Genomic DNA, 14,403 nt, shown 5'->3' on the forward strand with positions numbered 1-14,403 from the left:
GAGCAGAATAGACATTTCACACTTTTGTTCTGGACCAGAATTCTCTTCTCCACATTTATTCATGTGGGTGTATGTTGGTTTGCCAAGGGAAGGTAAGTTATTGAAGCCTCTATCATAAATGTATTTGTTTATGAAATACTTTGGATTAAAGGCTTCTTTATAAATTTGACTGTATAGTACAGTCATCCTTTAAATGGGATGAAAACAATTAACCCTCCCGTATCCTTGCCCAGTTGTTCTCGTGGGCGCATGCCAGGACATGGAGGGCAGTGTTGAGGTATCTGGAGCTGTGTGCTGAGGGGGAGTGCTGATCATTGGGCTTAAGTGGGGGTAGATAGTGTCATCCATCTGGCTCAATGCATTCTTCTCCCTTGTAGAGATGCAGACACCCCATGAAGATGATTTTCCTAAAGAGAACACAAATCGTCTTAATAGAAATCTTCATGAAGAGCCTCCCCTCCTGAGTCATCATTTTAATATGAACCATCCTGAAGAGCCCAGCCACTTGAGTCAACCTGTGACTGAGGACATGGGTGTTTCAGAAGTGTCTAAGATCCCAAATACTGAGAAAGTAGACCCAGGTAAAGCTTGCCAATTTTTCTCTACAAAGCAGAGGCATTATCATAATGAAGGCTTTCAAGGACATTTGTTGCCAAAGGTACGAAATAGAGCAGAGCGTGATATAGGTACATGTGAGTTCAAAAAAAAAATCTCTTAAGTGAGAGAAAAGCAAGAATAAAGATGAACAGAAATCAAAAATAGGCCAGAGACTGTAACTCACCTAAAAGCAAATGTTTAGCTATGACTAGCTTGTGTAAACCATTTACAACTAAAATATTATTCTTCAAAACTGTAGTTTTCAACCAGACCAACAGCACCAGAAACTCTGGGGGTGGGACCCACAATCTGTGTTTAGCAGGCCTTCCAGGAAAGTCTGGCCTGGTACAAGTTAGCTTGAATAATCACTGTTCATAGTCTCATAAATTCTGTGTTTTTTCTCTTTTCTTCTAAATGGAATATAATATAGCTCAAGTCCTGTTTTGACTTGCTTCCTGGACATGGTAATTAAACTTTTTCAAATGCAGTCAATGGTCCAGATCTTTATACTATATACTTACAGGAAACAGTACAGAACTGCAATCCATTTTAGATTTACACTTATGAATACTTCATCATAGTGCACAGTATCCAGTGGGAGATGAGAAACAATTTTTCAAAAAAAATCCCCAATAATGGCATCAACAGAATTCTACTTTTGTGTTGCTCACTCTCATTTTATCAGTAAATTAGATGATGACTAATTGTTTTATTTTATCCATCCAGTATGGTGCTATGAAGCCGTAATTACTGTATTTTGTGTTTTTAAAGGTTCTGGTCTGTAAGCATAGCTATAAGCATTATCCTGCACCAGTGCAGGGCTTGGCAGCACTGATCTGAACCCCCCCACCATTTGCACACACACAGAGTGTAGGAGAACTCATAGTAGGGGGGGGATTCAGTTAATGTGAGAAGGAATAACATATCAGTTCTCCCATTTTCCAGAAGACATTGCATCCATATATGAACACTACTGACTTCTGAACTGTCTTTAACTCCATAAGGTTCTGAAAATGAATCACGCACCATTAAGATTTGTTATTTTCATGCTCCAAAACTTTCAAGATTAGGGATAACTTGGCTTACAAAATTAAGAATGAATTATTTCCCTGGCCTTTTAGGTTCCACCACAAAATGATGTCAATGACCTTTAATAGGTAAAATCTTCCCAAATGTCATTTAATGTGTCTCAGGTGCTGAGATGCTGAGCCAATGGGGCAGACTTCACCAGCAGTCAAATTCATAGACCAATAGTGAATGGAGGGTCTGGGGTTGTAGCTCAGTGGTAGAGCGCTTGTCTAACATATGAGGCACTGGGTTTGATTCTCAGCACTGCATACAAATAAATAAAATAAAGGTCCATCAAAAACTAAATAAAAATTAGGCAAAAGCTTAAAAATATAGTAGTGAATAGAATCTCAGGGTTGAGAAAGACCTTAGAGGCAACTGGTCCAACTTCTTAATAACTGCATGTTGGACTCCTGCTGTTTTATCAAACATACCCCAGGCTCATGTAACTCATACTGAAATTCCACCCCTACAAGCTCTCAGGTCTAACTGGAATTCTACCTCATTCACAGAGCCTCAATGCAGGTCTGTACCCAATTCCCTTTAGTCTCTCTTGGTATTACTGTGTTCTTTTTAAATAGCTGTCATCTGTCCATTCAATAAATAATTGTTGAGTATCTCTGCCAGGTGCCAGATACTGTGTTAAGCCTTGGCTCATTCCACCTGCAAATCTGCAAACCAAGATTCCCTCTCTTTCAGCTTTCCTAAAATTTTAAACACAAGTTTCACCAGCACTAAATCCATGTTTTTTGAATGTGACCCTGTCTATATATCTCTGGTTTAAAAATTTTCCTTGAGTAAATATTGTTCTGGTAGCAGTTGTATGGCCATGGAAGTAGTGGAGAGTAGACTGGAGATTGTTCATTTTATAATTGAAGGGTCTGACAGCTCTAATTAGGATTTTGAAGTTTTCTTCTCTGTGTTAATTGTCTTTAGGAGAGCCACATATTCCAGGCACTGTGACTCATATATTTAGTGAAATACTCAATGAATATTGAAACTGAAGAGAGACAATTCTTATTCTATAGCATAAAATAAAATAGCCATTTCCCCTTTCAATTTTAGAGCTACTTATAACAGAAGGTACTCCTGTTGATGCTGCTGATACAGAAAACCAACTAGAGATAAATGTGGAAGAGCCAGAAGATGCCACCCTTTTGGACAGCATACTTTTCTTGTTACATTCATTCTTGCTTTATTTGTCTAAGATGGTAAGTTTGACATAGTTTCTTCAATTAGAATGTTGATTATTTATTAGTTTTTAAGTGGCTTCTGGTCATGAAGTGAAGAACTTAAAATGTCTTTATGAAAATGACTCCTGACCCTTTGAGTAGATAGCTCCTGGAACAAAAGCCATAGGGGTGTGGCTTTAATGGCTACTTGGTTTAGCACATGAGGAAGATTTGCTGTCTACCAAGGCTGGACATTTGCACACCTGTAAAAACTTGGTTCTTCCCCTCAGAACCTTTCATTCTGGCAGGGAGATAACAGCATTCACTTGAAACACAGTAAGATAATGGCAGAAAGAGAGGTATTTATTTGATGGTAGAACATCATTGTCCATAAATGCATTTATTATGGTTGGAAGGGTGATCAATAAGGTCAGAAAGTAGTTGAGATGTGTTTGAAGCACAGGCAAAGGGCAAACAGGAGTCTGACATGTGGTTTGTTGTTGATTAGACAGGCTGGGGTGGAGGACGGTGGGGGAAGCTGGCAGTCAGAAGAAATGTGTTCAGAGAAATGGAAACATGAAGAAAAGGATATTCTCGGAGGGCAGGAGAATGTGAATAGTTGGTGTTGTAAAGTGTGAAGTTGGAGGGGGATGGGCCTGTTGGAGAGGCCAGCAAATCTTAAAGGAAGTCATGAGCCAAAGTAGCATTAGACCATTAATAGTGGGGATCCTTAGAAAGTTTTAAGAATGAAAGGAATTAGGTTAGATCTGTTTCTTAGAAAGAGTCACTTAAGGCTGATCTTTCTAAAGAAAATCATGATCCAAACAAGACATTTAATCTGTCTAGAAGCTTATCTAAGCATTTTAGGACTTACCTCCCCCCCATTGGTATTTGTTGATATTGGACTTTTAGAATTTAATTATAGGAATGAGAAAGCTTTTAGAGGTTGGAGAATTTAATTATAGGAATTATAGGAATGAGAAAGCTTTTAGAGGTTGGAGAATTTAATTATAGGAATTATAGGAATGAGAAAGCTTTTAGAGGTTGGAGGGCCATTGTGACAGTAATCCTCCTCAACTGAAGTTGTTTCCTGTAGGTTGTGTTATTTCAAGGCTTGTGTAATAAATATGATGTTGTTGTTTTCCTTGTAAAATGTATAGATTTTGAAGCCAGGTAGATCTGATTTCAAATCCCAAGGTTATCATTTAGAAGTTTGGGCAAATAACTAAACTTTTGAAAAAAGTTCTCCTCATCTGAAAAATGTAGATAATGCTTACTCCAATCATAAGAATTAAATGATTTGACAAGGTAAAATGTCTGGTGAGGTGTCTGGCACTTTGAAGGGTTTTACCCCCACACACCCCCTAATTCTCATGTAGGCAGTCAGAAGGTGGTATAAAGACAATGGATATCTGGGGAGGAAAGACCACCAGGGTGGAAAAGATGTGGTGAGGAGAAACAAATCATTTTTCAGTTGGCTCCATGTTTGTTCATGATGGTGGCAGCCACCTGGGTAAGGGGTATGTACAAGCCAGGCAGTTAGAATAATGATATTTCCAGTGATTAAAGCAGTCTTCCACAGTCATAATTTGATTATCAGAATGAATCAGCATCACTTGGAAAGTTAACAGCCTCACGATATGGGAAGGATTTCTTTATTCATATTTTTAGGTATGCACAGAGCCCTCCTCTAGGTCTAGGTCAGGGGACATGAATGTGGTACAGGTATGGTCAGTGATTGTACGGTGATAGGTAAGACATAGACGTGAGTGGCAAAGAAGAGGCACAATGTTAGGAGACTGATTTGAAAGGAGATTTCAAAAAGGCATTTTGATGGCCCAGTATGTACAGGACATTGTGCGAGGACTAAAAGAGTCTTAACAGGTGTAAGGCATGATTGTGATTTTTGAAAGCCTTAAGAAAAGGACTTAACAAATATATGCAAAAATTATGAACAAGTCAATGTAAAATCTTAAACAAGTAGTATGATATCTGATAGGACTGGAGAGTAATAAGCTCTGATGTGTTTGGGAGATGTGCACCAATCAGATTCATTGATCAACGGAATCTTAGTATTATAAGAAACCTTGGAAGGCTGCTAGTCTAGTTTCTCACTCATTGCTGTAATTTTCTTTACTGTGGCCCTGACGAGTAGTTATGAGGCTGTACACCAGTATTTCCTAGCATGAGTCACTCTCTTACAAGGCTATATGTTCTTCTGTTGTCTAGTTCATCCTTGTATTGACTCCAAATTTTCCTCCACATGATTTCCTCTATAAAATTGAATTCTTTTCTACATAGAAATCCTTTAAATATTTGAAGTTATATCTTAATTTAAAAATTATTTTTAGTATTTTTATCATGGAAAATTTCAAATAAGAGCAGAGAGAATAGTAGGGGACTATAGGTAACCATAACATACTGTATATTTTAGAATACTAGAAGAAAAGATGGTAAAAGTTTTACCATAGAGAAATGATGTTTGAGGAGGTAGATATATTTAACTGATTTACATGTTACATAGTGTATACATGCATCAAAATGTCATGTTACCTACTTCAATAATTATAATATTTGTTTCTATGTACTAGTTAAAAAAATAAATTTAATTAGAAAAGCTTTAAAGAAAAGCATAGAGAATAGTATAATGAACCCACGGGCCATCACCCAACTTAACAGTAATTCCTTGATAGCCAACATCAGTGAGTTTTTTTAATTTGTTCTAATTGGTTATACATGATAGCAGAATGCATTTCGATTCATTGTATATAAATGGAACAAAACTTTTCCTAGTTGTACACAACACAGGTGTAGTCCTACATGTACCTCGGGTAATGAGGTTCATCTCATTCCACCATCTTTCCTATCCCTGTGCCCCCTCACCTGTCCTGCCTCCCCTTTGCCCAAAGTTCCTCCATTCTTTCCATGCCCCTTACCACACACCTCACCCCCATTATGGGTCAGCATCCACTTTCAGAGAGAACATACAGCTTTTGGTTTTTGGGATTGGCTTACTTCCCTTAACCTGATATTCCCATTCACCCGCAGATGCCATAATTTTTTTCTCTTTTAATGCTATAAGTAATATTCCATTTCATATATGTACCACAGTTTCTTTATCCATTCATCTGCTGAAGGGTTGGTTCCACAAAACTATGGAATGCTTCACAAATGTGGGTGTCATCCTTGCTCAGGGACCATGCTAATTTTTTTTGTATTGTTCCAATTTTAGTATATGTGCTGCCAAAGTAAGCACACTCTGAGTTTTAACAAATGTAGATACCCATGTAAAAACTACCATAATCAAGATATAGAACAGTTTTTTCACTAGAAAAGGGGTTTCCTTGGGATCCTTCCCAGTGAGTTCCTTCACCACCTGTTCCAGGCAACCACTGATAACTTTTTTTTTAAACTATAGATTCATTTTTCCTACAGTACTCTTTCATATATATGCCACTATAAGTGGACTCATACCTAGGAGTGCAATTGCCTCCTACGTTTAATGTATGTTTAATGTATGTTTAATGTATGTTTTTATCTTATGTGATACTGTCAAGCCATGCTGAAAAATGACCACAATCATTTTATACTTCCACCAGCAATTTAGGAGACTTCCACTTGACTTCATCTTCACTAGCACTTGGGCCATTCTAGTGGGTATGTCTTTGTGAGTTTATTTCCTGATAATTAATGATATTGAGTGAACTTTTTTTTTCTTTTGAGATAGGGTCTCACTAACTTGCTTAGGCCTTTGATAAGTTGCCAGCCTCAAACTTGGGATCCTCCTGCCTCAACCTTCTGAGTTGCTGGGATTACAGACATATGCCATGCTGCCTGGATCAAATACTTCTTCATGAGCTTGTTGACCATACTGTTTTTGTATGTCAACTCTCTCTGGCTAGCTGGAATCAAGACTTCTCCCAGCTCAGTGCCACCTGTGGGATTGGTTAGCTTATAGTTGTTCTTGGCCCTCACAGGTACTGCTTAGAATGTAGCCCCAAACTGAAGACCACCTCCATGCAGATTTCTGGAACTCTTTTTCTTTGTGGCTCCCATCTTTCTGGTAGTTTTCTCTACATATTTTTGGCTGCTTAATCTCCTGGAACTATGGTCTCTCTCTCCTCAGTGAGACTGTTGTGCCCCATTTGGGTTCCCCTTCCCAAACTGAGGTCTAGAGGGTGCCTCCAGGTAGAATGCTCACCTTTGTTCTCCTGCTCTTAGGGGTGACAGTTGCATGTCCCTTGTGGCTTTCTATCTGAAAATAGCTCTTTAAAAATATATTTTGACTGGGCATGATGGCATATGCCTTAATCCTAGTGGCTCGGGAGGCTGAGACAGGAGGATCACGAGTTCAAAGCCAAAAGTGAGGTGCTAAGTAATTCAGTGAGACCCTGTCTCTAAATAAAATACAAAATGGGGCTGAGACTGGGGATGTGGCTCAGTGATCAAGTGCTCCTGAGTTCAATCCCTGGTACCCAAAAATATATATATATATATATATATATATATATATATATATATATATATATATATATATGTATGTATTCCGACTTTCTGGTTGCTTTCAGTGGGAGAACAAATTTCATATAAGTTACTGTCTATTGATTTCTCCTTTTGTTGTAACTTTTTGCAGTAATTGAAAAAAATATGTTTGTGGGACTTCTAGGATATATTGTAGTTTGGGTGAATAAATGACATCCCCCTGGTACAACAATTTAACCTGTTTTCTCTATTGCTTTTTTTTTTTTTTTTTTGTGGTGCTGGGGATTGAACCTCGGGCTCCATGCATTCTAGGCAAGTGCTGAGCTAACAACCTCAGCCTCTCTCTGTTGCTTTATATTTCTTGGAAATTCTGTTTCTTATGAAAACTTAATAGGAAATATTGCACTGACATCTGCATGTCCTCTCCTTTGATGTTGACTACTAGTCAACAGTGACCTTGGTGAGATTTGCTAATATATTACAGGTTGCAAAATAGCAATGGTCTGAGTTGCTGGGATTTTTCTTTCTTCATTTAAAGGCTGGGATGCCTATACAAATAAAAATTTATGATTGATTATTCTTTCTTTTTTTTTTGGTACTGGGGATTAAACTCAGGGGCACTAGGCTAGTGAGCCATATCCCCAGCCCTATTTTGTATTTTATTTATATACAGGGTCTCACTGAGTTGCTTAGCAATTTGCTTTTGCTGAGGCTGACTTTGAACTTGCTATCTTCCCTCCTCAGCCTCCCCATCTACTGGGATTACAAGTGTGTGCCACGGCGCCTGTCTACGATTGATTATTCTTTACACAGATATTCGGTTTGTATAGTTAAGGCAGGAGATAAACATTTGACTCCTTTTCTTCATTTAAACACTTTTCAGAATAGTAAGGTATTATTCTAGCATTATCAAATGATACCCAAAGGGGCTTTTGAAATCTTTTTAATTTTTATTTAAGAGTCAATATGATGTCATACATTTAAAAATATTTGGTGTGTTTAATCCAGTTAGGAATAGTAATTGTTCTTACCTGATGCTCAATTTCTTCCCCTTTTGCCTTGTAGAAGCCTCCTTATCTTGGCTCCTGGGACCCTTTGCCACCACCTAGTGGTCATTGTTACCTATTTCCCTTGCTTTTGAACTATGAGATGTTCCAAGTTCATCTTAAACATTCCCTGTCCAGACCTTGAAGGAACTATTTCTCTAAAAGAACTTTGGTTCCTTTCAATAGGAAATGATATTTAGAGGCTACATTCCAAGTACTAGGATTGCTTATTGCTCAAATTGACTGTCATTTGTAGGCCTTTTTAGTGAACAAAGCTCAGAAATATGTGGGGATTTTTCATCATGTCATTTAGATAATTCCCATGAAAATTCAGGATGCTAGAGAGATTTTACTTCACTTCATCTATCTTAGATTTGTGTTTTCTTTCTCTGATGTTGGAGTTCCAGTTTTCAATGACATCAATATAATTGTTTACAGTCTTGTGCCACTTAATGACATTTTGGTCATTAGTGCATAATAATGGAGCTAAAAAATTCTTGTCACCTAGTATTTTTAATATCTTTTTTGTGTTTTGATATGTTTAGATATATAAACATTTCGAATGTTACAATTGTCTACATAATTCAGTATAATATCTTATAGGTTTTTATCCCCAAAGCGATGATATACCATATATGAATACCTATGTGTGGAAATGGCTATATTTTCTACGTGTGGAAATGGCTATATTTTCTAGGTTTGTATAAGTATACCTAATGATGTTTACACACTGAAATTGCCTAAGATGTGTTTCTGAGAATTTATTCCCATCATTAAGCAACACACGACTATATTTATGTTATTTAAAATACTTTCAGGAATGTATTACTGAAATGAAATGAAATTCTCTTGTCTTTAAGGTATATCCCACTAAGGTATATTTGAAATAATTCATTTCTGTGGTTTGTCACCAACATGATATCACAGGTTGTTTCATTTTTGCTTTCAATATTTAGGTGTTACTTTTTAAAGATTTTTTTTGTTTATTTTACACTTATTTAAATATTTAGAAGAGCTAAAGTTAATTTGTAAAAATAAGTTGTTTCTGTTTTCTGGTACTGGTGATTGAACCCAGGGCTCCTATCCACTGAGCCACATACCTTGCCTCTTTATTTTTTATTTAGAGATAGTTCTCACTAAGTTGCGTAGGGACTTGCTAAGTTGCTGAGGCTAGCTTTGAACTTGTGATTCTCCTGCCTGATTTTGAAAGAACTCTAGCTTTTGTCCCAGTTCTGTCTACCCTGATGTTACTCTCTTTTATAGTTAACTTTTAAAATTTATTTCATTATGTATTCTGCTATTAAAAAATAAGCAAATGAGAAAAAGGGATATGTAGCTCAGTGGTAGAGCACTTGCCTACCATACATGAGGCCATGTGTTCAATCCCCAGCACCATAAAAAGAAAAGCAAATGATTTTTACATCTAGCTATGATAGCTTTATATAGGTACTGGCTTCACCTTCCCAACTGAAACAACTAAATAAATATGAAAAAAAACCCCACAAACAGATAAAATTTGAAGATCCAGTAACATTGAAGATCAAGCAACAAGAATGATTCTGGAAACATAAGGAACAAATGCTGTGAGCTCTTTAGTTGCCCCAGCTTTTACTATGCTAAGAGATTCCCAAGCCATGACAAAGAAGGGGAAGTCAGGCAGAACCAGAGGATACCATGAATTGAGAGATGGTGCTGAGATTCCAGGAAAACCAAAGTGACTAGAATTCACAGGGTGGAGTAACAAAAGAAAGTTGCTACATTGAGAGACAATTCTGGAAATTTGTGAAAGGCTCCCTGAGTGTTCAGCAGGGTATTGATCAGCACATAAGTGTGATGAAACTGCTTAGCAAGTCAGAGAAACAATCTTAAGTGATTAGAAGGAACAGGTCCTAACACAGGGACCAGAATAGCACCTGAAAAAAAACTATCTAAGGAAGTTGGGTAGAATAATCATCAGGGTGTTACCTCGGACTGACTGTTATAATTTATGTCATACCTAACAAATATTCAGACCCAAGAGACTCAAATTGTTTCCAGTAATTTAACTGTATACAAAATATTAAGAAAAGTAATTCGTAATGTATGGCATCGAATCAAAGCTTACCAGGCATGCAAAGAAGCAAGAAAAATACAATCCACAATGATGAGGAGAAGAATCATCCAATCAAAGCCAACTGAGAACTGGCGGAGATGTTAGAATGAGGTAATGGCATTTTTTTTAAAGTTATGACTATTATATTTCGTGTGTTAAAAAGGTAAAAAGAGATATAGAAGATATATTTTAAGAAAATCAGACTTCTAGAGTTGAAAATATATGATAAATACAGTGGATGAGATTAATGCCAGAATAAGCATTGCAATGAAATTGTTAGTGAACTTGAAGACAAAGCAAGAGAAGTACCCCGAATGAAACACAGAATATAGTGGAGTGATACCTTTAATATATTTGAAGAGCAATAATGTTGGCCGATAATATCGTGCCCAGTGAAATATCTTTCTAAAATGAAGACTTGTACTGACATACAAGCTGAAAGACAGCAGATGGAAATAATGGAATAAAGGAGTAAAGAAAGTGGTTACTGTGTGCATAAATGTTTAAAATAATTTTTCTTATTTGAACATTTTAAAAAGTCATTGACTGTTTAAAGACAAATATCAGTGTAGTATGGGACTTAGAAAACATGTAAAGTAAAATACATGACAACAGTATAAATCTCAGAAGGGTAGTAATTATTTTAACGTTCTTATTGAATATGTGAAGTAATATAGTATCATCTGAAGGTAGATTGTGACAAATTAAAGATGTATATTCTAAACTCTGAAGCACTAAGATTAGAAAACAGAGTTATAGCCAATAGAGGAATAATAAGCCAATAGAGAAATCACTAAAACATACCGATAGTGGTATTTCTGCAAAAGAAGACAGAAAGAAAGAAAAGAAAAAGAACAAAGAACAGAAGGAACAAATAGAAGATTATATTAAGATTACACCTATGTACAGCAGTAATCCGGGGACAGGTGAGCGTCTTTCCTTCTGGAGTCCTTTCATTTGGACTCTTCCGCTTGGCTCTCCTTGTGCTGTCCCCCGCTGGGCTCCGCAGTTGGTTCTTTCCGCTCCCAGCCCCACCCCTCAGCATCCTCCATCTGCTCACTGCAGTCCGCCCAGTGGCTTCCTCTGATGACGCGTTTTACATGCTTTGGGCAAAAAGCGCCTGCGGTGGAGGAAGGCAAAGTTCACTCCCAGTACGCGCCCCCTGTGCTGGGTCCTCCCAAAGTAGGAAACAGTGAAAGACAGGGTCCTGTGCTGTTCTGCAGGGAAGCATCACTTCCGCTCAGCTGTCCCTACACCATGGACTCACAGTACCTGCCACTGTGCTTCCCCGGGGGACCCGGAGCTCCTGGGACCCCTGTTGATGCTCTACGCAGCCCTCATAGCCAAGCTACTGGAGGTGATGGTCCCATTCCCAGGGAGGGACCCCAGCTCTGGCAGGCGGCGGGTGGCTGAGTTCTGGCAGAGTGGGTGCACTGACTGTCGCTGCGATGGAGAAATGGAGTGTGTCAGGCCCAAGGCAGGCAGGACGTGACTGTATTGTTAAGCGAGGCCAGTAAGAGTGGACTTGAGTTTTCCCCACTTGCACTTTTTTTTTTTTTTGACGGAATAGAGGTGACAACCTCATGGTATGTTCCGAAATGCAGCCAACAATCCAAACAGCTAATGTTACTACAGGTTTTTTCCCTAGGGAGACTGCTGGGGAATTGGGCCCAAATGACAGTTATCTGGTATTACCTGTAGAGGGCGGTGAAAACGGAAGAGTAGGCAGGTGTTTACTACACTGCCTTTGAGCAACCATTTAAAATTAGGCTTTGAATTTTATAGAAGGATGTTAAATTCAGAGAAGTTTATCTAAGCCAGTTTTCAAGAGTTGTCTGAAATTACATGTCACTTGTCTGTTTATATAAGAGTGGAATGGAAGTAAGATTTAAAATCTTATACATATATCATCATTGTTTTTATTTGTTGCCATAAAATTAATTAGTTCTTTCATATAGTTAAGTTTTTGTCTTAAATGAATTTTTTAAATTCTAAAAACCAGGTTATCAGAGAAAAGAATGATCCAGAGGGATTCTAGCCAGGTGTTAGACAATGTGATGATATAGGGCCTGTTACAAACTGGAAATGTATGCTCAATTTAAAGTATTTAGATTCGGGCTGGGGTTGTGGTTCAGTGGTAGAGCGCTTGCCTAGCATACATGAGGCACTGGGTTCGATCCTCAGCACCATATAAAAACAAAACAATGTGTCCACCCTAAAACTAAAGATACATAAATAAATATATTTTTAAAAGTATTTAGATTCATTATACTTGAAAACACTGCAAGAGAACAAAAAATATGAGACTGCCAGTATCCTCTCTCTTGAAGAAGCTATTGGAAAATATCGAGGAGGTGGTTTTCTGATGAGGAGGTTGGTTTAGAATTGCCATGATTCTTTGTGACTGTTTTGTTATAAATTTAAGGTTTCCCATTTTTTCTAATTTGTCTGTTTCAGCTGTTTACTACATTGCCTGATGATACTCAACCTGGGCCTGATTTTTATGGACTACCATGGAAGCCTGTAGTTTTCACTGTTTTCTTTGGGATTGTATCCTTTCTCATTTTCTTTTGGAGAACTGTTGTTGTTGTGAGTAAATTGACTTACTTATTCCTTAGCACATAAGCACAAGGATTATTTTATATAGTCACTGCCCCCCCCTTTTTTTTCTTTTTCAGTTGCTAAAACACAAATTAGTGGTTTAAGTCAAACTAACCTTATAAAATAATTTAGTGTGGGTGCAGTTGGTAGAACTGGTAATTCTTACAGCCATCCTAACCAGTAGTTTCATATGTATCAGAAGTCTTAAAAGTGGGATAAAAGATGGGATAGGTTAGATAAATATCCTTTTATGTAGCATATATGTCTAGTAGTCTATCTTAAAGAAATAACTATGCTTTGAAGATTTTGGTAATGTTTTTCAATGGAACAGTGTATTAGATTGAAGACTTAGCACAACATAATTTATTTAGGGGTTATTGTATGTTTGATTAATGGAATAGTAGGCAGATTTATTTATTTCAAAGCTTTGAGGTACAGAAAATGCTCACAATTAAATGTGAAGTGGGGAAAAAAGCAGAAACTAAGATTTAAATGTTGATGAACTGTATGTTAATATAAACACATATAAACAGGGGGAAATGCTGCAAAGAAATACAGTAAAATGAGAAAAAGGAGATGAGATAATTTTTCCAGTCTTTTATATAAATTTTCCCAGATTTTATGATTTGATCATATGTTCAGAAAATACCTTTTTATTTGGAAGTATAGATTATGTGTTGTCCAAAAATCCATTAAATGTTTTGTTCATTAAGTTTTTTTTTCCTGAGCAGAATTAGTCTATGTCTGTGTATGTGTGTACATATATGTATAAGTGTGTGTGTGTGTGTGTATAGGCTTATACATACTTATGTTTGTACTGTAGGTTATTCTGTTTCATAGTTATTTAACATAATTGGAAGAAAATTATTTTAGGTAAATGGACTTTGCATATGAAAATCCTAACATTTAAAGAGGCCAAAAGCATTGGATACAAATCTTTTCAAATCTGAGTGTTCTTTTTCTGATTTCTTAATTATTTCAGACATATCGTTGTACAATTGAGAGTAAAATCTCTTAAAAAGTATTCCCTTCTTAAATAGAAGAATCGTTTGCCTGGATTCCTGTGAGGAATTTTCTAATCTCATTGAACTTTGTCTCAGCTAAAAGGAAAAAGGAAATAGAAGGATAAAGAGAAGGGAAAAACATGAAACCATTTTATATTTCTCTCTCTTGTTTCTTTCATTTCAAGAACTGCGGTACCTGTTTCTCTTTTCACTAGGTTATGTGGGATCTGGTTCCTAACTTGTTGCTCCTCAGTTTCAGCATTTGACTTTGGAACTTTAGTCCCTACCTTAGATGACTGCTTTTATGCTACTTCCCATTTTCCTCTGTTGTCATTTTGAGT

The 14,403-nt window shown here is 37.1% G+C and overlaps 1 protein-coding gene, 1 long non-coding RNA gene and 1 other non-coding gene across 4 annotated transcripts in view; 1 reads left to right on the forward strand and 2 right to left on the reverse strand.

The window, feature by feature from the left end:
- The window catches only part of LOC144252583 (transport and Golgi organization protein 1 homolog), a 36,638-nt gene extending 22,277 nt beyond the window's left edge, over positions 1-14,361 (forward strand). The window contains exons 6-9 of one of the 2 annotated variants that reach the window (XM_077794817.1): positions 378-581; positions 2,731-2,876; positions 12,915-13,046; positions 14,278-14,361. In XM_077794817.1, the coding sequence (XP_077650943.1) occupies positions 378-581; positions 2,731-2,876; positions 12,915-13,046; positions 14,278-14,328 (533 nt within the window). In that variant the 3' untranslated portion in view covers positions 14,329-14,361. The remainder of the gene's footprint in view (positions 1-377; positions 582-2,730; positions 2,877-12,914; positions 13,047-14,277) is intronic. The other variant, XM_077794818.1, reaches the window with a different exon arrangement.
- The window catches only part of LOC144252585 (uncharacterized), a 38,574-nt gene continuing 24,371 nt past the window's right edge, over positions 201-14,403 (reverse strand). Inside the window, exon 3 of the long non-coding RNA XR_013343024.1 lies at positions 201-407. This is a non-coding gene — a long non-coding RNA (uncharacterized LOC144252585). The remainder of the gene's footprint in view (positions 408-14,403) is intronic.
- Positions 5,987-6,093, reverse strand: LOC144252606 (U6 spliceosomal RNA). The gene has a single exon (XR_013343029.1). It is a non-coding gene; the product is annotated as a U6 spliceosomal RNA (small nuclear RNA).

Source organism: Urocitellus parryii, unplaced genomic scaffold, assembly GCF_045843805.1.
Source record: "Urocitellus parryii isolate mUroPar1 unplaced genomic scaffold, mUroPar1.hap1 Scaffold_48, whole genome shotgun sequence".
Classification (NCBI taxonomy): Eukaryota; Metazoa; Chordata; class Mammalia; order Rodentia; family Sciuridae; genus Urocitellus; species Urocitellus parryii.